The 23,240-nt window shown below is 40.0% G+C and overlaps 1 protein-coding gene across 2 annotated transcripts in view; it reads left to right on the forward strand.

The window, feature by feature from the left end:
* TBCD (tubulin folding cofactor D) overlaps positions 1-23,240 on the forward strand; it is a 117,434-nt gene that overhangs the window by 70,402 nt on the left and 23,792 nt on the right. For both annotated transcript variants that reach the window (XM_071816660.1, XM_065852224.2), the window contains exons 19-30: positions 648-728; positions 1,488-1,561; positions 2,501-2,618; positions 4,180-4,240; positions 4,944-4,966; positions 12,790-12,821; positions 15,728-15,790; positions 16,213-16,289; positions 17,632-17,713; positions 19,846-19,964; positions 20,390-20,481; positions 21,337-21,477. In XM_071816660.1, coding sequence (XP_071672761.1) covers positions 648-728; positions 1,488-1,561; positions 2,501-2,618; positions 4,180-4,240; positions 4,944-4,966; positions 12,790-12,821; positions 15,728-15,790; positions 16,213-16,289; positions 17,632-17,713; positions 19,846-19,964; positions 20,390-20,481; positions 21,337-21,477 — 963 coding nt within the window. The remainder of the gene's footprint in view (positions 1-647; positions 729-1,487; positions 1,562-2,500; positions 2,619-4,179; positions 4,241-4,943; positions 4,967-12,789; positions 12,822-15,727; positions 15,791-16,212; positions 16,290-17,631; positions 17,714-19,845; positions 19,965-20,389; positions 20,482-21,336; positions 21,478-23,240) is intronic.

The following is a 23,240-nucleotide window of genomic DNA, read 5'->3' on the forward strand; positions in this document are numbered from 1 at the left end:
ACCTAGATATCAATATAGTAACAGGCAACAGTATTTGGTTTTTGTTTTCCTTCTAATTACACGCACATATGTTAATGGAACACTATTATAGTTGCATACTTAATCACCATACATCAGATATACTGAAAAAACATTTCACTCAACTTGTGTTGACCTGACCTTTCAATAGTTGATGTTTCTGAGGATGGGAAAGCGAGGTGGCTGTGAAGCTGGGTGATTACCCAGGCTGCCCAGGTCACCAGTCCTGGTGTTCCCACACATCTTGGGGCTTGACTTGGCAGCTCTAACATTTATTGTCAGAATTGACTTCTTGTGTGTGTTTTATTTTTAGTGTGTTTTACATTTTCTAGAATGCAACAATGGTAACTGAATGCAGCTTTTCATTGCTGTGAAGCTTTTTGTATCTATAGTAGTTTCTATAGAGAATCTGAAAGGGTTTTACGAAAGCCATTTAAAGTTTTTCAATGATTGTAAAACATGTCTTATTGTATTATTTCATTCAGCTGCATCTCATTTAGGAGAAAGTGTGCTTAAGTAATTTTTTTGTTGCTTTAAACCTTGAGGATTTAAATTTGTGTAGTAGTTTGTGTTAAAATGCACACGAATGTTGAGTCTGTCCTCTCTCTACCTGGATGTTTCTTTTTCAGTATGTATATTGCTGGCTTTCCTGAGTATACACAGCCAATGATTGATCATTTAGTTAACATGAAGATTAACCACTGGGATTGGTAAGTTCATAAAATCTAATTATTAATACCCAGGAGCTGACTGTTCTGCATATCATGCTTTCCTAGATTATTTTTGTAAATTTGCTTATACCGGAGTCTGCAATAGCATTTGACTGAAGAAAACTGGACAAGTAGTAGCTGATGTCATCTATTCCTCCCTAGCGTATTGTCATTTAAAACACGTTTATTAATTTTGTCTTTTTGCCATGACCTCAATCTGTTAATAGATTAATAAAAGTCATCTATCTGGTGTATAGTGTATGGGGGTAAACACCATCACCATACAATTATCATAATTAAAGTAGATTTCATGCATAGAGATGGTGCTTAGTCATATTCAGTGTTCATGAAGATTAAAATATGTACATATAACACAAATGAGATTATATCAGTGCTGATACTAGTTTGCATCATGAGAAATAATGACAGTTTACTGCAGTGTCCCTGCCAGTGCACAGAATGAGCCCTCAGGTTCCACCATCCACACTTGGGTTTTTCTTTGTCTCTTTCAGCAATGAGTTCTATTCATATAGCTAAAAGCTACCTGTAGGCTGGCTGTTTGGTCCACTCTTTTGTTTTGTTGGCCTTATTTGAGGGGGGAAGCATACAATGGACAGACACTATTGTAATTTTTAGTAGTGCTGGGGTCTTTATTTTGGTCAGCGTCAGGAGTCCGTTCCTGACATTATTGTCTTTTTTTTTTTTTAATACACTAAGTTGCTAACCCAAAAAAATCCAAACTGTTTTTTACATCTTCAGCATTATTCGAGAACTTTCAACCAAAGCGCTGCATAACCTTACTCAACAAGCTCCCGAATACATGGCAGATGTGGGTAGGTAACAAGTTCGTTCTGCATACCATGCCGTATCAAGTGTTCTAGCTTCTGCAACCAAAATGTATTAAGAAAACTTGCACCATGACCTAATAAAGATTAAGATTTCCCCTGCAACTTAAGAGAGTATAGTGACACTAATAGTTTTACCAGTTTTCAGATTTCATGCAAAAATTATAACATACAAAAATTATACATGCACAAATTATACCATACAGATCTTTTGCTGTCTGGGGACGGGACTTTAGTTATCCAGCTACACTGGACCCTACCAGTTCCAGATAAATAAATGAGTGTAGTTCTGTTGCAACAATTCCAGCAGGTAGCACTCCAGTTCCCAGCTTTTGTTTTGGTGATAGAGCTTTGATGTTGTAAAGGGTGGGGGGATCTGTTTTGTCTTGTCCAGTCTAACATCTTCAGAGGAATTCCTTTTTGACTGCTGTGTGTGTAATCAAATGTTTCTTAGCATGAATTCAGGATGCTTTGCTCAGCCCACTCGGGATGCTGAGGATGTAGCAGCTGAATTTTGACTGGCTGAGACAGCAGCTGACAGCCCGGTGGGGCTGCAGGTACCGATCTGACCTGCGCTCCCTGCACTGGACTAGGAAGGTGATGGTTTATATGGAAGTAAAATTCCATGGAAGGACAAGCCTCATTTCCCTTACCGCTCAGCCAGCCTAATAGCAAGTCTGTTATTTTATTTACTCCAAACAGGGAGCTAGCTGTGGGTACAGAATATCTTGGTGTGGTTGAGTGTGCTTTAGCAGAATTCATTTATATTTTTAAAACTTGTTTTCCACGTAACAAGCAGGATATAACAGCCAGACTTGGCAAAAATGGTTTTTCTGTGTTCTTTCTAAGTCAGCATGTTTACATTTAGAACTGTGATCTATCCGTATGTTTTGTTTAAAGAAATATGTATTATTTAATCTCTTTCAGTTTTGCCAAGACTTCTGCCTTTATCAGTGGGCACAGATCTGCACACTCGCCATGGGGCAATTCTTGCCTGTGCTGAGATCACCCATGCACTGTGTAAACTGGCAGAAGAGAATAATAGGTACAAATGCAAGATTATCTTGACTATAAATTATCCTTTTATGTCTGGTCCATTGAAAACCTCCTGAGTATAATTGTGGAAATCTCCATGTTACTGAACTTCTTTTCCATTGAATTTTTGTTTGTTTTAATCAGTCGTGCCAAGCTTACAGATTTTTTTTTTTGGTGATGTTCTTAAGTCTAAATTCATCATCAGGAAAGTGTGATTGTTTGCTGCCTCACTTGGAGAGTTGAAAGTTGTCATTTAAATGTAGATTAAACCCCCTTTCCCTATAAGTATGCTGTCTTCCTGGTGAGAGGACAGTCTTATTGAGTTGGACTGATTTAATTGTTGCTGCTGAATTCTGGTCCAGATATATCTATATATCGGTGTAGGTGTGTGTACACACACACATGTTACATATAGGTGATGTAGCCAGAATAATTGACAAAATTATTTAGAGATGTCTTTGCTTTAATGTTGCAATTAAAGAAATGAGCCATTTACCTTTTCTTTCACAAGAATCACATCTGAAAAATGGTTGAAAATCTTTATTGCAAAAACCAGAACTTGGAAGCAATGTTAGCAATAGAATTTTATACTAGTGTGACTTAAATTGGGATGAACAGCTTTTTAAGATCAATGCAATGGAAAATAAGACTCCAGAGTGCAAACTTCACTGAGAATAAGTACAGTTCTGCAGGATTCATAGATATATGTACACTGAAGAAATATATGTTGAGAAACAGACTGACTTTCTGGGTAGTTTTTCTTCTAAAAGGTGAATAATTACTCTCTCAGAAGTAAGTAGAGTCTTGCATCTGGGCATGAACAACCCCAGGTTCCAGTCTAAGTTGGGAAATGACCTATTAGAGAGCAGCGTAGGGGAAAGGGACCTGGGGGTCCTGGGGACAGCAGGGTGACCATGAGCCAGCACTGGGCCCTTGTGGCCAGGAAGCCAATGGTACCTGGGGTGGATTAGAAGGGGGGTGGTTAGTAATAAAGGTTAATTAGAACCTTCCAACATAGTCATACAAAGATCTCTAAAGTGGTTACAGTAACAAACTCAATGTTGTCATTGTTCATTCAAGCTAAATATACTGAGATGAATTCAAATAATAGATGTCAAAAGTATGCACTGATTTTCATGGCTTCAATTATTGGCAAATAGGAATTTTATTTACCAGCAGCGTTCTATCTAAAGAATTCGAGTTAAGAGTTGAAAAGTTAGAGAAAAAGAGGCAGGGCATTTTTAGTAGTAGGAAATACTTGAAATGGATGAAAATATCACCAAAGTGTCAGGAGTCCAAAAGTACAACTGAACTGAGAAGGGTTTTTGGTGTATTACTGGTTATAATGTTCTTAATAAGTGCCATTCAGTTTTCATAGTCCTTTAAGAAGGAGTTTGCTACATGTTAAGGAAAGAACTTATGTTACAGTGTTTGCTGAACTATTTCAAATATTGCAGACTTCAAAATCAAATTACTGGTTTCCTAATCATGCTATAAGTAATTTTTCTTCCATGACTTTGTTGTACTTTCAAACAGAAAAACAGTTTTTAAAATGTTGTATACCTTTACAGATCGGTAACTCATTATTTCAATGAAAAAACCTTGGAGGGACTTAAGCAAATCCATCAAGAGGTTTGTAGCACGTATACATGTATCTTTTAACCCGGTATATTGTATTATTTTTAAACAAACATTTACACTTAAAACAGTTGTTCCCACCTTCCTCTCCCTCTTGGCGAAAGCAAACAATCTCACAAATAGGAATTTGGACACACACCCCAGACTGTGACAGCTGGGTGTCCTTGCCCATGTGTCTTGCTCCAGTATAATTTTGTGTTTGGTCCCTTTCTTAGCGCAGCCATTGTCTCAGATGCTGCTCCTTACGCTTCTGAAATACCGTGTGGGGTTTCTCTTTGTTCTCCTTCTGTTCCTTCCCCCTTTCTGTCCTGTTTCCTGGCTGTGCAGCTACGTGTGTGGCTGTTGCCTTAAGGTGACCACATTCAAGAGAGATCTCCTAGTGAGTCCATTCTGTCCCCCTTTTTCTTTCTTTTTTACTTTGTGCGATTTCATTGCTGAATCCTTACATTCATAATTTACCTGATTATAGACCCTGAAAGTCACATTCTGTATTTCAGCTGATGTGTTGTCTCTATCTCTGCTTATGACAAATGAATTTATGTCCTGCTCTTAGCAATTGCAAATGCTTCTACAGAGATAATTTTACCTAGTGTAGCTCATGCTGTTTAGCCATTGCATGCAAGGAGGAAAAAGGAAAACACTTGTATCAAACAAACCCTGCTAATATTAATGTTTGTTGCTTTTATTTTTCCCTCAGCTTTCCCGTCGTCAATTGTACAGGTAAGAAAATGGCCACAAAAAATTTTATTGGGAAGTATGAATTAGAAGTAATGAAAATGGTGGTGATTTTTGGTTTGTACGCGTGAGTTACGCCCCGCAGAGCCGGGCAGTCTCTCGCAGCTCATCAGGTGCCAGCACACGCATTCCTTCGGCTGCGTCGCCCTACTGCAGAGACCGATGTCGCGTATAATGGTTGTGGTTAGAGAGTGCGATTAATGGGAAAGTGGTAAGTACTGGCCTCGCTGCTGCGATAGACACTGTTAAAGAAAGGAAGGAATGTGAACCAGAATACGCTCACTAATCCATGGCTTCAGCGGTGTGGCATGGATTTCTTTGCCATTATTCACCTGTGCTGCAGCACTTTTGAGGTTCATATAGGTCTAGAGAAATGACCTTCAGCTAATAAGTTAATGAGTCCAAAATGTATTTGTTTTTTAAAGGAGCATCTATCTAAATTCTAGACTTACTTTCTTCACTCTGTGTAATGAGTAGGCCAGGAGTATTACAGATGGCTCAGTTCAATTTTTCAGCTCTTGCGCCAAAGAAAATGTAAATGAGTTTTCACTGAGTTGTTTTTCATTTTGTATTTATTGAAGCTTCCAGGAAATAAAGGGAGTTTGCCTAAGTAACTGTTAAGTAAATCTGAATTAAAACGGGTATGTGACTTCAGAGTTTGCTCCTAAATGTAAGGAAATCGGAACATAATTAATGACTTGTATTCCCTAATGATTGTATATGTGAATGAGGGGTTTTTTCTGCTTTAACTGACAAATTCTTTGAGGTTTTGGGTGATTTAATTCACTTATTTGCACATGACATATCTAGAAACAGTAAACTTAAGTAGTTCTTTTGTATAATTATTAATTAAAGAATTTTTATGTAAGTATTTGTACCCTCAGTCTTTCTGAAAACAAGTAAAGATTTACTTCTTGAGGGTCGTACATACTGATGTGGAACTTCACTCCACAGTCAGCTCGCACTGGCAGATGGCTTTAATGCTGATACTGTATATTAGTGTCTTTGTGGGTGGCTGTCTTGGCTCCCATAAATTCTTTAATGTCAGGGTGGAGCTTGGGTGTAATTTGTTTTTGTCATAATGTGCACTTCTTGCACTTAATGGTATTTATAAGATGCCTACAGAAATGTTTTCATTCTAGATAAGACTTCTCATTTGACTCCAAGCAAAATTGATTCACTGCTGTTTAATACTTAGCCTGAGACAGAGATGTCTACTATAATCCATATTTTAAAATATCGGTATGCATAAAGTATTTTAAAATAGGACAAGAAAAATAAACTAGGTTATAAAAACAAACCAGCAATTTGAGTATTGCTGGGCAAGCATTTAGTGAAACAAGCCAAACTTGTTTCGTGATGAGTAATTATTGCACATAATATTCCGTAGATTTCCATTTGAGTAGTTGCTACTGGGAATTTGCAGTGTAAAACCATCTTGTAGGAATGTCGAAAACCTGTGCGTTTCATTTGTGTTTCTGGTTTTTAAACTGCACTAACAAAAAGCATTAGGCCACCGTCTCAGCTGCTTATTGGGTATTTTGCTTTCACTTCTGGCAAGATAATAGCTGTGTTTTTGTCAGGCTGTTTTCAGAAACTGCATTGGCCTATGAGAAAGGAAAAAGGAAATAAAGCGTGAAAATGCTGCGATTTTCTTCTTTTAAGCTGTAGTTTATAAACTTCAGGCTGGAAAAATGTGTCATGAGTTTCTTGTTTGTCTCATGCTTAGAATTCCATTGAATCCATAAGGACCTCAAGTCAAAAAAGATGAAGCCAAAGTGCTGTAAGGGAAACCATAATTCAACCAGCCATCTTACTTTATATAGCAGCTCTTGTAATGTCTTCAGCCTGCTTTTGAAGGATGGCCATGAATTACCCTTCAGACAGGACACGGACCATTTTGAGTTATACTGCACAGTTTCTCAATTTTGAGTGTACTTGAAGCAACCAAATTTCTTTATACTAATGGTAGAAAATCCTCTCTTCTGCTGTATTAACATATATATTTTTTTACACACAAGTATCTTTCTGCCTTCCTGTATAAGTCCTTTTCCGGGTTTACCATAGTAAGCTGAAAAAGGAGAATGCAAGTCCAGGCACATCAGGAGGTACTTCCTTCCATTAGTCTGGATTCTGACACATTTGAAGCACCAGTTTGTCTGGAGGAGCTGGTTGCTTGAAGCATTTGCATGTGCACTTCCAGCTGAGGATCGTGCAGTGAGCCTGCTTTTCTCTATTAAATGGGCACTAGTCATGGCACGTCATATGCAAACCATGCCGCTTGAACAGAGTGTTTGTCCATTGTGCCTGTTTTGTGCTATATGGCTTATAGACTTATAAAAATTGAGCTATATTTTAGTTGCTTTAAACATTACTTTTATAAATAAAAATGTAAGACAAAATCTTGTGGCATCTGTTGCCTTAAGCTGTCTTACTTGGGACAGGAAATCAGTCTACCCTTTAAACACAATGTTAATGGTCAGCCTGCTTTATATTATGCTTCTACTGAACCAGCACGGTTAGTGTCGTTTTATTGTAACACAGATATTTCTGTAGTGCAGCTAAGACCTTTTCCTAGTTCTCAATATGAAAAGTTCTCAAGAAAAAAGGATTTTTAATAGTAGTTCTGTTAAGATTCTTTAAAAATGTATCATCTGATATAAGGTACTTGATTGACTATTCTGCTGAATACGTGTTCAGATTTTTATTTTACCTCCCTTGCAGCCAGTCCTGAGTTTGATAATGTCTTAATACACAGGGTTGGGTAACACGATAATTTAGGGATGGATATGGAAGTGATGCAGATAGATATGCTGGGCTCCTTCCAGGTAGTTGCGCTGCATGTCTGTATTTCAGCAGATGTTGTATTTCTTGGGCCTTGGGGGTTCTGGCTGTGACAGGGTGCACAGGGTTCGTTAGCGACTCCCACCCTGGGTGATGCAACGCGCTGCTTGCCGAGTTTTGCTCTGATCTCATTCTTGCAGCACATGAAGAGACTGGCTGCGGGTATTACATGGTCAGCTGTGGCAGATGAGCAATTGTAGCTTTCAGAACAGTCGCCAGTGTAAGTTGGACTGTCAGCTTCAGGGTGTCAGCTTTTCCAGAAGAGTAAGGGAGCCCGTAGGTGTTGACAAGTGCAAGGCAACAGAGAAACTCCTCTCATTTCAAAGACCTTTAAGGTTGCAACTAATCTTGATGGTTTCAGGGCATGTGTGTTTCTTGGCACTCATCTACATAAAAGAGTTTTTTAGGCATAGAAGCTTAATCAGCAAACAATTCCAAGCTTGCAACAAAGCTACTCTTAACAATTCTTCCAACTTTAAGTTATTTTTTTTGCATCCAGTAGCGTGGTGGTTCTAGGAGATCATGCTATACCATGTTCTGAAGAGTTAAGGTGAAATTCTTTTGCTGTTAATTGATGTCAGGGGAAAAGTCTTACTCCCGTAGAGCCAGGATTTCACCTGTAGTTTCTGGTGTACAAAACATGTACAGTCAGTATATGAATTTACAGTAACCTAAAAATAGGTGTTTGTCAGCTTAGTATAGTTTATTCTCTGCATCTTCAAGGGAAGTCCATAAAAGCTTTTTTATCTATGCACAAAGGTATCTCCCTCCTCTGTGTATAACAGTTTGTGATAAAGCCATGTTGTACATCCAAAGCCGAGTAAGGTACAACCTGGACCTTTTAAGGTACCTCACTTCAAATTGGGACAGGATTTTCCATGGAAAATAATTGATTACTCTTCATATGGAGATGAAGATACTTATTCAGGAGGTGCCGGTGTCGAGTTACTACGGCTTTTAAATCACCCGCCCTCGCCGCGGTAACACCCACTGCACGTCAGCTGCTCTCGCAAGGGCTGCCGGAGGCTGCTGGGTCTCTCAAGAACAAAAGTGCCTGATTGAGAGAAGAAAAACCCAAAAAAAGGCTTCTCTGTACCTCGAAGATTTCGCTTAATTGGGCCCTGCCGAGCTGCCTCCGATCAGCTGATCTCAGGAACTGAGATCATCAGTTTGCTGATGACACCAAGCTGGGAGGAGTGGCTGACGCGCCAGAGGCTGTGCTGCCATCCAGAGACCTGGACAGGCTGGAGAGTTGGGTGGGAAAAATGTAATGAAATAGAACAAGGGCAAGTGTAGAGTCTTGAATCTGGGTAGGAACAAGCCCAGGTTCCAGCCTAAGTTGGGGAATGACCTGTTAGGGAGCAGTGTAGGGGAAAGGGACCTGGGGGTCCTGGGGACAGCAGGGTGACCATGAGCCAGCACTGGGCCCTTGTGGCCAGGAAGGCCAATGGTACCTGGGGTGGGTTAGAAGGGGGTGGTCAGTAGGTCAGAGAGGTTCTCCTGCCCCTCTGCTCTGCCCTGGGGAGACCACACCTGGAATATTGTGTCCAGTTGTGGCCCCTCAGTTCCAGAAGGACAGGGAACTGCTGGAGAGTCCAGCGCAGGGCAACAAAGATGATGAAGGGAGTGGAGCATCTCCCGTGTGAGGAAAGGCTGAGGGAGCTGGGGCTCTGGAGCTGGAGGAGAGGAGACTGAGGGGTGACCTCATTAATGTTTACAGATATCTAAAGGGTGAGTGTCAGGAGGATGGAGCCAGGCTCTTCTCGGTGACAACCAATGGTAGGACAAGGGGCAATGGGTACAAACTGGAACACAAAAGGTTCCACTTAAATTTGAGAAGAAACTTCTTCATGGTGAGGGTGGCAGAGCCTGGCCCAGGCTGCCCAGGGAGGTTGTGGAGTCTCCTTCTCTGCAGACATTCAAACCCGCCTGGACACCTTCCTGTGGAACCTCAGCTGGGTGTTCCTGCTCCGGCGGAGGGATTGCACTGGATGAGTTTTTCAGGTCCCTTCCATTCCCTGACATTCTGGGATTCTGTGTTCGTGGCTTCCTGGAGACTGAGTATTTGCAATTGAATCTCTTCAGCAATTCCAGTAGTTTTAATTTGAGATTCAGTTGTTTATGAAAACATAAATGGTATTCAATTCTAAACAACTTTGGTTATTGTTATTTCTATAATCTTAAAGATGAATTCTGACCTTCTCACAAAAAGCAGCTTTCAGGTGATTAAAAAAAATCCTTAAAAGAACTTCTATATGCACTTAAAACAGCACTGTTTCAGGCCTACAGAATTTTAAAATAGATACCAGCATTCTTAGGTCAGTGATCTTAATTCATCGGTTCTATAAGGGATTATACATTTTGATCATATTTTCCACAAATAATGTGCGACTCATCTCAGGCGTTTCCAGGAGAAAAGCATTGCTTTGGAACCACACAGAGGAAGGAACGTTTAGGAGCTCATGGAACCTGGGCACTGCATCAGTCACTTTACAAATTGAATTAATAATGAAGTCTTGAAGCAGGTACATCTAATAATGTGATGCAACTTGTGGATGTGTCTTTGGAAGAAAGAAGAGAGAATACTGACTGTACAGCAAAATTCAGAATCTCTGAATTAGGTAGATCCGTATCTTTTTAATTTAGTGAAATACTGCAGAGCAAGATAAAGTTAATAGAAAGATGTGCATCATGTTTGACAAACTAAACACTGACTGAGGAAAGATCTAGGGTTATGATAGAATTCTCACTTCTTGAAATATGTATGAACTACGGAAAGTGGAAAAAATTTTAGATATATTGATGGACATACTGTGATTAGGCAAGAAATAACTTGAAAACTGTTGCAGAGAACAACACATGGTATCACAGTGCCTTCAAAGATAGATGTGATTGTAGTTTCTGTGTTACATGTACATCTTACTATGTAAATCACTGCCACCATTTTTCATGCTTGCAGAGGGACAACAATCCTCAGCGAAGCTGTAAACTTTGAAATTAAATTGAGTTGATGTAATGCCAAAGGAAGGGAGAGCTGTCAAATTATTAACATAAGAGTAGCTTTAAGTCAGCTTTAAGGCCTGGCTTCCTTATTGGCAGAGTGCAGAAGTGGAGAAGAGCAGCCTTTATGACTCAGTCCTTGCTTTGTAGTTGGAACAGAAGTCTGTATCTGAATCCTTGCATCAGCAGACTATGTTGCACACCAAACAAATTGCCCAGATCATTATTTTATACTCATTTGCAGTAAGACAACAGAGAGATGGCGAGGAATGGGTGAGGACAAAATGAAGTTAAAAGGAACATTGAAGAGGAAGCAAGCCTTGCCACATCGGTCTGTTTTTGCCAGTCTCAACTCCTGGCATCAGGTCTTTGTTTTCAAATTTAATTTTTTCAGAATCTGGAGGGCAGACAACAAGGCAGGAAGGTGGGGTAGATAATACCTTATCAGCATGGGGATGTATAATCTGTGCTTGTTTCCTATGATGATAGGCTGAGCTGTAGATTATTACATTGAGCTTAATATATTGATTGTTGAAAGCTGAAGTTTCCCAACTAAAGGAAGTGCTGACCTACAGCAAGCGAGAATATTGTGGAGCTGGCGTCTCTGCATTACCTGACAAACCAATGAGAATGTTGAGCATGTTACAGGAGGCACCTACTTGTATGGAATGGAAAAACTTGTTTAAAATGTTGAGGCTTTTGAAGCTCATATAAAAGAATAAATTGGAGAACAAAGTTCTAAGAGTTGTTAGGGTTGCTAAGTTTGCCTTCTGAGCCTAGCTACTAATTTTATTGTGGGGAGGGAGGAGGAGAGGAGGGAAGAAAAGGTTTGGGGGAAAAAAAAATGCCAACAACACAAGCAAACAAACAAAAAAGCCTTTGTTGTTCCTCCCTCTTGCTGGGAGTTTCTGCCAGAGCATGGCCATCCAAACAGGTGACTAAGGGTTTGGCACACCTCAGGGGGAAACACTGCAGCACAAGTGAAGGGCGACGTGAATAAGGAGCTGAGAGAGGAAATACCCAAAGGAAGGGCAGGAGGGGGGTCAGAGGTTCAGAAAATTGAAAAATTAAGCCACAGAAGGTGACACTGAGCAGAACACCCCAAGCAGTGCTCCCGGCACCTTGGGGATATCCAGGTAACCAGCAGCCATTGCTCAGCGGGGTGAGGAGACGTCTCTGCGCCCGGAGACATGAGAGACTGGAAAATGGAAGCAGGCCCCGCCGGTTCCAGGACACTTCTCCCTTTCCCCACTTTTTGCCCAGTTCACACTTTCTCCTCCTAGTGCTGTCAGTGACCGGTTCAGACAGGATAACTGGGCTGGATAAGCCTGAGGTCTGAGCTGGTGGGACCATCCTGATGTGACAGGGTCTGAAACATCTTAAGCCGTTTGTTCCTTGCCCTTGTGGAAGTTTTTACCCCCTCGCTTGTGGTGGTGAATGCAGAATCACCTGGGAGGCGGCTTTAGCGGGGAAGGAATGTGTGAGAAACTTTGTAAAAATGGGAACTGCTAAGTGAAGTTTCTATTTAATCTTCCAGAGATGATGATTTTGCTTAAAAATTGCATGTGATTGCCTTTCAGTTGTGTGAGTGCAAAGCTCATAGAGACTGTATGACTGAGAAGTCCCGTGGCGAGTCCCACAGGTTTGGAATGCTTCTGAAGCAAGTGAAAAGGCGAATGATCTTCACTGTCTGTTATTATTCACGTTAAAAATTAGGAAGACTGGAGCTGTATTTTTGCAAGAAGATAGCTAAATACTGAGGAAGGTTTTGTATAAATCATGCTGAAGTCAAAACAACAGTTGATTTCAAAAGAAGGATGTTAGATTTGGTCAAATACAAAACTGCAGGAATTTTGTGACCTGATTTCATTCTGAAATGGTTTTGAGTTTTTCCTTTCTCACTAGACCATGCACTCAGATTGCTTCCAGTAGGTTATTTTCTGAAGGCTGTTTCTGTTTTGCAGGGGTTTAGGTGGAGAACTGATGAGACCAGCTGGTAAGTATTAGAGCTGTGGTGTGAAAGCAGAAAATGGGGAGTAACTAATTCTTCCGTTTACTTTTTTCCCACTTAGTTTTGCATGTATTGTGTTGAATGTATAAATAGAATGTGCACAGTAATTAAAAAAATGCAAAGTTTGGAGGCCAATCAGAAAACAGGTCCACCTGAGCGTTGGCTGTGTCCTCTTCAGGAAAGTCAGGCCAGCCAGGCATGGTAGTGGAGTTGCTCTTTATGTGAGAGAGCAACTACAATGTATTGAGTATTGTCCAGGCGTGGATGAGGAGCGAGTTGGGAGTATATGGGTGAGAATTAAGGGCCAGGCGGGCAAGGGTGATACTATTGTGGGCGTCTATTATAGGCCACCAGGTCCTGGGGTGGATTAGAAGGAGGGTGGTCAGTAGGTCAGAGAGGTTCTCCTGCCCCTCTACTCTGCCCTGGGGAGACCACACCTGGAATATTGTGTCCAGTTTTGGCCCCTCAGTTCCAGAAGGACAGGGAACTGCTGGAGGGAGTCCAGCACAGGGCAACAAAGATGCTGAAGGGAGTGGAGCATCTCCCGTGTGAGGAAAGGCTGAGGGAGCTGGGGCTCTGGAGCTGGAGAAGAGGAGACTGAGGGGTGACCTCATTAATGTTTACAGATATCTAAAGGGTGAGTGTCAGGAGGATGGAGCCAGGCTCTTCTCGGTGACAACCAGTGATAGGACAAGAGGTAATGGGTTCAAATTGAAACACAAGAGGTTCCACTTAAATTTGAGAAGAAACTTCTTCATGGTGAGGGTGGCAGAGCCTGGCCCAGGCTGCCCAGGGAGGTTGTGGAGTCTCCTTCTCTGCAGACATTCAAACCCGCCTGGACACCTTCCTGTGGAACCTCAGCTGGGTGTTCCTGCTCCGGCGGGTGGATTGCACTGGATGATCTCTTGAGGTCCCTTCCAATCCCTGACATTCTGTGATTCTGTGTAATTGTGCATAACCCTCTTTGTGCTGGAGTGGGAGACAGTTCTTGGGTTTATGTCACACATTCTCTCCTTCCATTGTTGCACACAGTGAACTTTCTTCAGGGTTGAACTGGCTTCCTTCGCTGATTTACTCAGGTTCCTCTCCAGAAGAGATACAATTTGTCCATTAGGACAGATGTCATAATGCAACTAATGATTTTATCATCACTATGTGTACAAAGGTGAAGAATAAAGACCATATAAACAGCAGTTTATGGAGTGATGTCACAGAAAGTGTTGGGTTGTTCACAGATTTTGAAGATTGTTATATACACTGTCAAAAGGAAGGGCATTGCAGAATAAATATCTATCTAGGTACCCTGGGTGGATCATGAAATGATGCCAAGTTGAGTTTCCTGCTCATGGCTTGGATGAAGGAAGTGCTAGGTAGCAGATTCCAGCTTTGAAGATGTGAAGCCATCCAAGCAGTGGGTAAAGGAGTTCCTGTACCAACATGGAAGGGTGATAAAATGGCAGGGGTGAAGGGGCCAAGGGGTTTTCTGTAGTCTTTGAATAGGTTTACAGTCTTGTGACATGATAATGCAGGCTGAAAGAATGGATAGATTTTTTTAATATGTTTTAGCTTTTAAGCAGCTGAGTATTCCAGAGTATTGGAGAAGTACAGATGACAGTATTTTGGCATGATACAACTGCGTAGGTGGAATAAGAGAAGAACTGAAAGTATTCCACAAATTACCTGCATGTCTAATGAAGATGGTGGTGTCAACCACAATAGAGGGTAAAAGAAGTGTAGAGAACTAAGGAGGATCCATTAGAGACCTGGGGTTAGTCACATTGTACTTAACCTTGTCTGTGAATAAATATTAGAACAAAGAAGCTGACATACAACATTGAATGGAGTTGGAGCACAGGGAACCTGGTTGTGTGACATTACCATAGTGAGGGTTGAATTTTAAGAGTGGATTTGGAGCCCAGTAAGTTGATTATAAATGAAGAAGGTGATGAATTGTGTACAGAGCCCGGAGTAAGATTCAAAGATTAAGTTGTGGGAGGAGAGGAAAACAAAAAAGTGGCATTATATAGCAACTTGTTCTGTCCTCTCCTCCTCTGCACCAACCTCCCACCAGCTCTAAAGCAGTCAGATAGGGAGTATGGATGTACATGGATCTATTTGACTGGAACTGATCACTGCGAGGTGAAAGATGTTGCATTCCTTAGGCGCTGAGTCTTCCTTTGAGCAATGCAGTCAATCTGTTGTATACTGAAAGCTTGCTGTGTTTACTGTATTATTCTTTATTCCCCGAAACAGCCTTGAAACACTAAAATAAATACTATTCTGAAAGTGGATTTGTAAACTTAGAACTCATTGAAGTTTATAGATTTAAAATAAGAAGGCCTTAATTATTAAAATAGCATTTTCTTGCCTTCTGTCAAAGGAAATAAAGCTGCAGATGGATTTGTAGCCCCCAGCTCTGTGCAGCAAACAGATGCCACTCATTGAAGGTCCAAAAAATGCTAGTAAGAAGTAGGAAAACCTTCCACATATATTTGAGTAGTGTTTTAGTGGCTGTAGTATCATCGTTTTCCAAGTTGGTTTGCTGTCAGCAATACTACATAGCCATTTACAGACTGATGTAGAAACAGGTGGCCAGTATGCACATCTGCACCTTAAATGGCTGAGGGGGAAAAACATCCCACCAACCAATGGATCTGCATGAAGAATGGGACTAACTCATGCCAGAGAGCAGTTACTGCGTGATCGTGATTTTGTACGTAAGAATCACAAATGTAATTTCCTGTCAGTCTCTAATTTCACATATTTTGGATTTCAAATTGCAAATTTTCTTCAATTTAAGATGAATGTAACTTGATGTGGTTGCCTCTGCAAAATCACTGTAACTTCTCTTTTTTTGTATTTATCCACTTATCATCTTTGTTTTCTTACAGTTTGCACTTTAATTGAAAAGCTGTCACTATCAAAAATGCCATTTAGAGGAGATCCAATAATCGGTATGTCGTATTTTAAATAACTTTCCATTATCTCAGTAGTTATTACTTAAGCTAAAGTATCAACAAATGATGTTTTTCAAAGAAGCAAGGTTTAGTGGCCTAACAAATAAGAAAGTATCAAAAAGATACAAAAATATTGCAACAGATGGTGATGTTATTTGAACATTTTCTTATGTGTGTGGCTGCTTACTGATATTTTTTTTACCTGTCAGGTTTTTAGCATTACCAGGCACAGTGTTTGCACTATGGACATGTAAATCAAACCAGAACAGCTCTACTACTTTAGAATCGCAAGCTTGTTTACTTTGGAAAACCAAGGAAATACGTCAATATGTGTAATTGTTGGTCTTTGTAAAAAATGAAACAGAATGTTGAAGTTCAGAAAGTAAAATTTGTACCAATTATGTTTGTTACTATTTCAGGTGGCTGGCAGTGGTTAATAAATGACACTCTAAGGAGTCTCCCTCTTGTTTCAAGTGGTGCACGACAGCACGTAAAGGTACAATAGTTCCTCCTTCATATGGTCCCATTAAATACAGAGTTAGAAATATTTTTTGCTTTCTGTTGGTGGGTTATTTTCCATGGAATCTAACTGCTTATTGAATCTTTGATTTTTAGATTGGTATGAAGGGTTATTTAAAAAAAATCCTTAAAATTCAAAGGAATGTGCTTCAATTTTCCATTAAACTCTGTTACACATCCTTTTCCTGTGCTCTTGAGCTACTCTAATTCTGAATATTAAATCCATGGATGGATATGTTTCATGCTATTTTATGTACATTATCTTAACATGTCCAGCTATTTGCATTAATTTTCCGAAGTAATACCATGACAGTTTGATCTTGCACACTTAAAGGCTCCACCAAATTATAATGACAATTTTTTGTCTGCCTTGTTAGATTATAGCCATCACAGAGACAATTTTAATATAACATACTGTGTTCGTGTTGTTAATTTTAAAAAATAAGATAAAAAGCCATTGAAAATATCTGGTACCTTATCTCCTAAAATCTTCTGTGGCAGACGAGTAGACTAGAATGTACCCAAATCAGTGAAGAACATTAAAAGATGAAATTTGAATTCTTGGAATATTCTTTTGGCATTAGCAATTTATTCAAAGAATTTGTATGTCTTATAACTGGAACTTCTAAACCAAGCTTAGAAGAATTAATTATAGGCTTGTCGAGGTTTTGACTGCGGGGTGACAGTAAAACCGTGGCAGATGTATTGTTAACCCCCTCTCCCCTGTGGTCCTCCTTCAGCCCCTCCCTCTCCCCTCTTCCCACTAAGGACAGGGGATCAGGAGGAAAAGAAGGACAGAGGGTGACACTATTGTGAGCATCTATTACAGGCCACCAGATCATGGTGAGGAAGTTGATGAGGCGTCTACAGACAGCTGAGAGCAGCCTCCCAGGCCCTGGTTGTGGTGGGCGATTTTAACTTCCCTGATGTTTGTTGGAAGGACCACTCGGCCAGCAGCCACAGTCCAGGAGGTTCCTCCAGTGCCTTGACGAGAACTTTGTGATGCAAAGGGTGGAGGAGCCGACTAGAAGAGGTGCACTGCTGGACCTCATCCTCACTAACAAGGAGGGTCTGGTTGAAGCGGTAAAGGTTGAGGGCTGCCTTGGTTGCAGTGACCACAAGATGGTGGAGTTGAGGATCTCCTGTGGCAGAAGCAGGCTAGCAAGCAGAATTGCAACCCTGGATTTCAGCAGAAAATTAAAGTAGCTGAAGGGAATTTTTTTTTTTTTTTTTAAATCCTCTCTGTTTTAATTCTAAGCACAGTTATAAAGTATGACCTTAGTAAATATACCAAGTTCACAGTTTTGCCTTTATTACAGGAGTCTGCAGTTTCTGCCCTGGCTGCGCTGTGTAATGAATATTACATCAATGAAGAGGGAGAAGCTGATCCAGCTCTACAGGGTAATGACTCATGTTTACAGTAGAGGCAGAAAATACTGGGCTGGATGTAACTTGCACTTGGGAGGTATCGGATACAACGGGGAGGAGCATCACTGATTTTAAAGGGCCTTAAAATGCTTCAGGAAGGAATGGTAAACCCAACAGAAAGTATAGGAGACTTGGATAAGTCAGTTAATGCAGGTCTAAACATGTTTAAGGGGATTAGGAAAAAAAAAAAAAAAAAGGTTTTAGGAAAATTAAAAAATTTAACCAGTGTTTCCCTATGGCTCGACAGATTAAAATGAAAACACAAATCAAAGGGACTGATTTGGCATTCTGAATCGGTGTCTGTAAGACTGGAATTTTATTGAATCACTTTTTTCCCCCCTGTTTTCACCTATTCTTTGTTTTATTTTTTCTCTCTTAATGCGTTCTGGTTTGGTTCTGATGATTTTCTCTTTTAATATTCTTTCAGGATGGGTTGTGTTGAGTTAATATTGTAGACACTTCATAGCCCATATTGTTTTATGAAGCTGAAGGCTCTTAGAAGAATATTAACATTCGCATTACCCTTGCTAGCATAATTACTAAGTAGTTATAAGTAAAGAGCTGCTCGTTTCCTAGTTGTCATGTCTTAATTTTATGTCATTTGGCTAAAATGTCAATTTAATGTTTACATCAATCGAAGGGAGGACCAGCATAGTCTAACTAAGACCGTGGTGCTGTCTAAGCAAGCATTGCATCTTCCTATGGCCTCAAGACTGCCTTACACTCCAGTGGTTTGGAAATTTTAAATAACAGTTGTGCTTGTATGAAGGTATTGCTAACCTCTGGACAGGGAACTAATGCCCTGATGCGAGGAACTAGTTGAGACCTGCCGATTGCATCAGAATTTAAACAAATTTAAAAAGTCAGTCATGAGTTATGATTAATGTATAGTTTCTTATGGTAACTATTCTTTCTTCCTCTAGCAAATATTGCTCAATCACTTAAATCTTATATGACAGTAAGCAGTGGCAAAATTATGTAATCTTCTGAGGATCTCTGATTCTTTTTCTTTGAGGATTAAAAAGTGCATATTCAGGAAAGTGATTAATAAGACCACCTTTCTCCTTGTTGACCAGAGCTGTGTTTATTGCAGCTATCTGTCTTGGTTGTTCTTAGAAGCTTCTCTGGAGTACCTTGTTTTTCTCTGCAATTTACAGAAGAGCTTAATATAGTAGCTGAAAAATCTGGTAAAGGAAGTGTTGTCTATTAAGTCTATGATAAAGACTACAGCAGAAATATGTAGATACGATTCCTGACTTTTTTTCTTTTTTTTTAATTCATCCTTCTTTTTTTCTTCATATCGGTTTATTGTTGAGCCTTCTTTTTTCATGGCCAGTTCAGTTTATTCATGTTCCTTTTGTCTGTGCTGCTGTTTGTGGAGCCGTTGTCCCTATTTTGTCATGTAACTACCCACAGAATCTGAGCCCAGCACCCACCCTTCAAAGTGGGCGCTTGTCTTTGAATTTTCTCCTGCAAAACTTTATACACGTGCTCGTATTGAGCATGGAAAGTATGCGTGCAGACGTGCATGGAAAGTATAAATACACGTGCAAATGTGCATTGAAAGTAGATACACTTGTAATTGTGCAAGGGTAGATTTTACTCACACCCGTGGTGGCAAGGCAAGCGGGGTCTCCATCCTGGGGAGGCTCTCAGCGGCAGCATCTGGCTCGTGCTCCAAGAGGTCCGCGCAAGAGGCGGAGCCTCGACGAGAATCCCATTTTTATACCCTGATCAGATCTGACTGTAGGCATTCCAGAAGCTTCTCTGCACCCCCACACTGGCTGTGGGGTGCCCCTGAAGCTTCCAAACATCCCTCACACTGGCCGCAGGTGCCCAGCGGCTCCCTGGCACCTTGACACTCCCTTCTTAACGGCCCTGGCCAGGGGCTCTGGGGCTAAACTAAGCTGTTAGCCTCACGCAGCAGAGAGAGAGGAAGATGTGTCTATGCCTTCCATATCGAGGGAGGGAGCAGGAGAGGGGGGAGTTTGCATTCTGCCACGCTCTGTTTAGGTGATCTTTTCCTGGTTTATTTTTCTGTTGGTCAAATATCCAATGATAATGATGTGGTGGTTGCTTTCCACTCTGCAATTGTATTTTTCTAGATGAGCTGGTGACACAGTACGTTTCAGAACTACAAAACACAGAGGAAATGATTCGTTGTGGCTTTTCACGAGCTCTTGGGGCCCTTCCAAGATTTCTGCTAAAGGGCAGGCTCCAGCAGGTGAGAAAATATGGTGGTTGTAATGAGAAGAGGGCACACAATATTTTGAATGAAACCTGTGATGGTAATCAAATAAATAATCATGATCATAATGAAAGGTCTTTGTGAAAGAGATTTAGATTCTGATTTACAGTAACTCCAGAAAACCATCATTGGTTTAGCTTGCCGTAGATTCTGATAGTTAAAGTTTAGTCCTGTTTAGTAGTGTTAATGGAAAAGCCAGAGACTGAATTATCCCTTTGCTATAGAACATTTGTCCAAAGGGAAAAGTGAGACATACTGACAAATCCTGGTGAGAAACCAAACACCACTTCTTGCTGGGTTCTCCCATATGTGATTTAGCTCATTTAATACAGTATCTAAATTTGATATTTATCATAAATTATGTAGTGGATTTAAATATCTCAATTTTTATATTTTTTCAGGTTTTGGAAGGTTTGAAAAAAGTTACCTTAATTACCCCTGCAGACGTGAGCTTTGCAGAAGCCAGAAGAGATGCCCTCATAGCAATTGCAAAGTATGTTTGTCGTCTTTATTTGCATTTAGTCCTTTCTCTAGAACCTTTCTGCTCTCACTCTGCTTTCTGTTGTGAACTTGTAGCGTGATTCTTGAAATCAGTTATACTGACATACAGATCCCTAGTGTGGGACTGTACGCATCTCCGTTATTCATTATATCTTTATTCAGGGGATTTTCCCTCATCTGAGGATGGAGTAGAGCTCTGGTGGTGTGGATTTTTCTAATCAATTAACTGAATAGCTAGAGTATATTTGAAAGTTCACCTTTCTCGTGGGCTGCAATTTAGTAAGGAGGAAGAATAAATGTGTTTTTTTCACTTGCTCAATAAGAAGATTGAATTGGTTTAAAGAAATTGTACTTTTTCTCTAAAGGAATATTTTCTATGTTGATGTGCCACAGTGTAGTTAGTGTTAGTGGTATCACAGTATATATGCTCTCAAACTGTTACTGTGCAAAAGATATGTCTTCAATGTCAAGCTCAAATTCAATGCACATTCCGTTAGTCCTTTACTCTTTTTGCTTACTTCATTTTAAGGAGAGTTCAGAAACTGGGAGGTACTTCAACCATGTACCTTTTTGTATTATTATAGGTATTATAGATGTAAAACCCACCTACTTTTTGTTGAGTTTTTAGCTTTACTGGTGTTCCTTTAAACCTGAACACTAATCAGAAATCCTCAGGTCAAATCTAACACAGTAGGCTCAGAAATACTCTTCATGCTGTTTGTAGCAGGTTATTATAGGTGTTTGGAATATTATATGTCTGGGGAATTTTATTCAGCAGCAGAACAAAGCTGTGATGTTTCTTCTTGCCAGTGTTGTGTTTTTTCCCCTCCTTTTTCTCGTTTTAAAGGGTTTGCCAGACAATGGGTGTAAAGGGAGACGGATCTCAGGAAGAATATGTCTGCAAAGATAACATTAATCAGATTTATGCTATGCTACTGGGTGGTTTGACTGACTACTCCACAGACAGCCGAGGAGATGTTGGAGGATGGTAAGATGCCTTACGAACAGACTTAAATGAAACTGTCATGTTTGATGTCTAATTAAAAACTGATGTCTCTTCAGAATCTGTTAGGGATAGGCAGCTCCAAGCTTCTGGAGATTTGAGTACAGGTAGAAATACACTGAGGGAAGACTGGAAAGTGAAAGGAAAGGGTGACATTGTCCCTGACCTCGGAAATTAGGAAGATGGGGACTATTGTTTTTTAAACTGAAGCTCAGTCTTCCTCTTGTTTTGTGAATGACATTACTTTATTTTAGTGAATATCAGGAATGCATTTAGTTGTAAAAACTCCAGAAAATTTAAACATTATTCCTGTTTCTTCAAAACAACACATTTATTCTTAGCGAACTCTCCCATTGTACGTTTGTGTTGTGGGCATTTTTTGCCAGGAGAGGGAGCAGTTACACAACATGTTAGTGACAAATTTTGAAACCTGGTGACTCAGCTAAAACCTTTATAAATTGTGCTGTGGTATTACCGACTCTTTTGTAAGTTTAGGGTTTCAGTGATTTCAGCTATGAGATTGCACAAATAATTAAATCATATGTCTGTAAGAATGTATTTACTAATGTGAAGTCTATAAGTGTAAGATCAAGTCTGTAACAGTCATATTTTTGTGATGTTCTTCAGTCTTCACATTTCCCTTAATATATAGAGAAGGTTCAGTATATAATATTGCATTTGTCTGAATGTTCTGTATTCCTTCAGTGACAGTGATCTGAAAAGGCAATTTCTAAATTGATGAACCAAAGCACTAGAAAGGCTTATGTCTCTCTTTGAGTTTGTTTAATTTCTGAAGAAGCTGTAATTGCTGCTGTAACATCACTCACTGATTGGAAGTTTCTGCAATCTTTGAATGTGGTAGACAGAGCAGTGATTAAAATTTCATATTATTTGCTTTATCCTGTAGAATTCCACAGGGTAGCTCCAGGGCAAGAAAACAGTGTGAAATATGGATCTTACGATCAAACGATTTATAAGAAAACATAGAGACTCTCTTGTCAGGGTACTTTACTGTGTGTATTTATGAGGACAAATATGCCCATCCTGAAATAGTAATTGGTAATAGAAAGTATGAAATTACATCTGTTATAGAATTCTGTCCCATTCACCCTTGACTTAGGTGTTGTTACTCTCTTTGGTAACCCCAAGTTTGCTTTAAAGAAAGGAAAAAAATTAATTATAGTGGTATTCTCCTTTTAGGGTTGCTTATTAGATAGTCTGAACACAGGGTCAGGTGCTGTAAAGTACATTTGTAGTTACCTTCAGTAATGGCAGCAACTGTAATATACCCTACAACCAGCTGTTTTCTTACGTAGGAACAAAAGTTGTGATTGTGCTTTTTATTGTGCAATATGTATTATGCCAGAGTTTTTAATTGCCAGCAATCCTTGGGTAGTTTACACTGTTGTCAAACTTTAATGCTTGTGCTCTACCGAGTCATTATCGGTCACTGAGATCTCGCCAGTTCCAGCATGAGCGTGAATAGTTATTTATAACTACTCTGTCTTTGAACAGAAAACAAAGAGTAAGTTCTACAGCCCAAAGATGAAGAGAGATATCCTGTGCCATGTTAGTATTGGATGCTTTGTTCCTCTAGCGTACTTCACTACAGTATTTACAAATGTGTTGGAAAAGTACACAGGGCAAATAACCCAGACTGCTCTTATCAGCCTGAGTTAATATTTGTATGTTTTTATTTTTCTTGTTTTGTATAATGATACCCAGCTCCTCAACCTTCAGAACTGATT

The sequence above is a fragment of the Patagioenas fasciata genome, chromosome 18 (assembly GCF_037038585.1).
Source record: "Patagioenas fasciata isolate bPatFas1 chromosome 18, bPatFas1.hap1, whole genome shotgun sequence".
Taxonomy (NCBI): Eukaryota; Metazoa; Chordata; class Aves; order Columbiformes; family Columbidae; genus Patagioenas; species Patagioenas fasciata.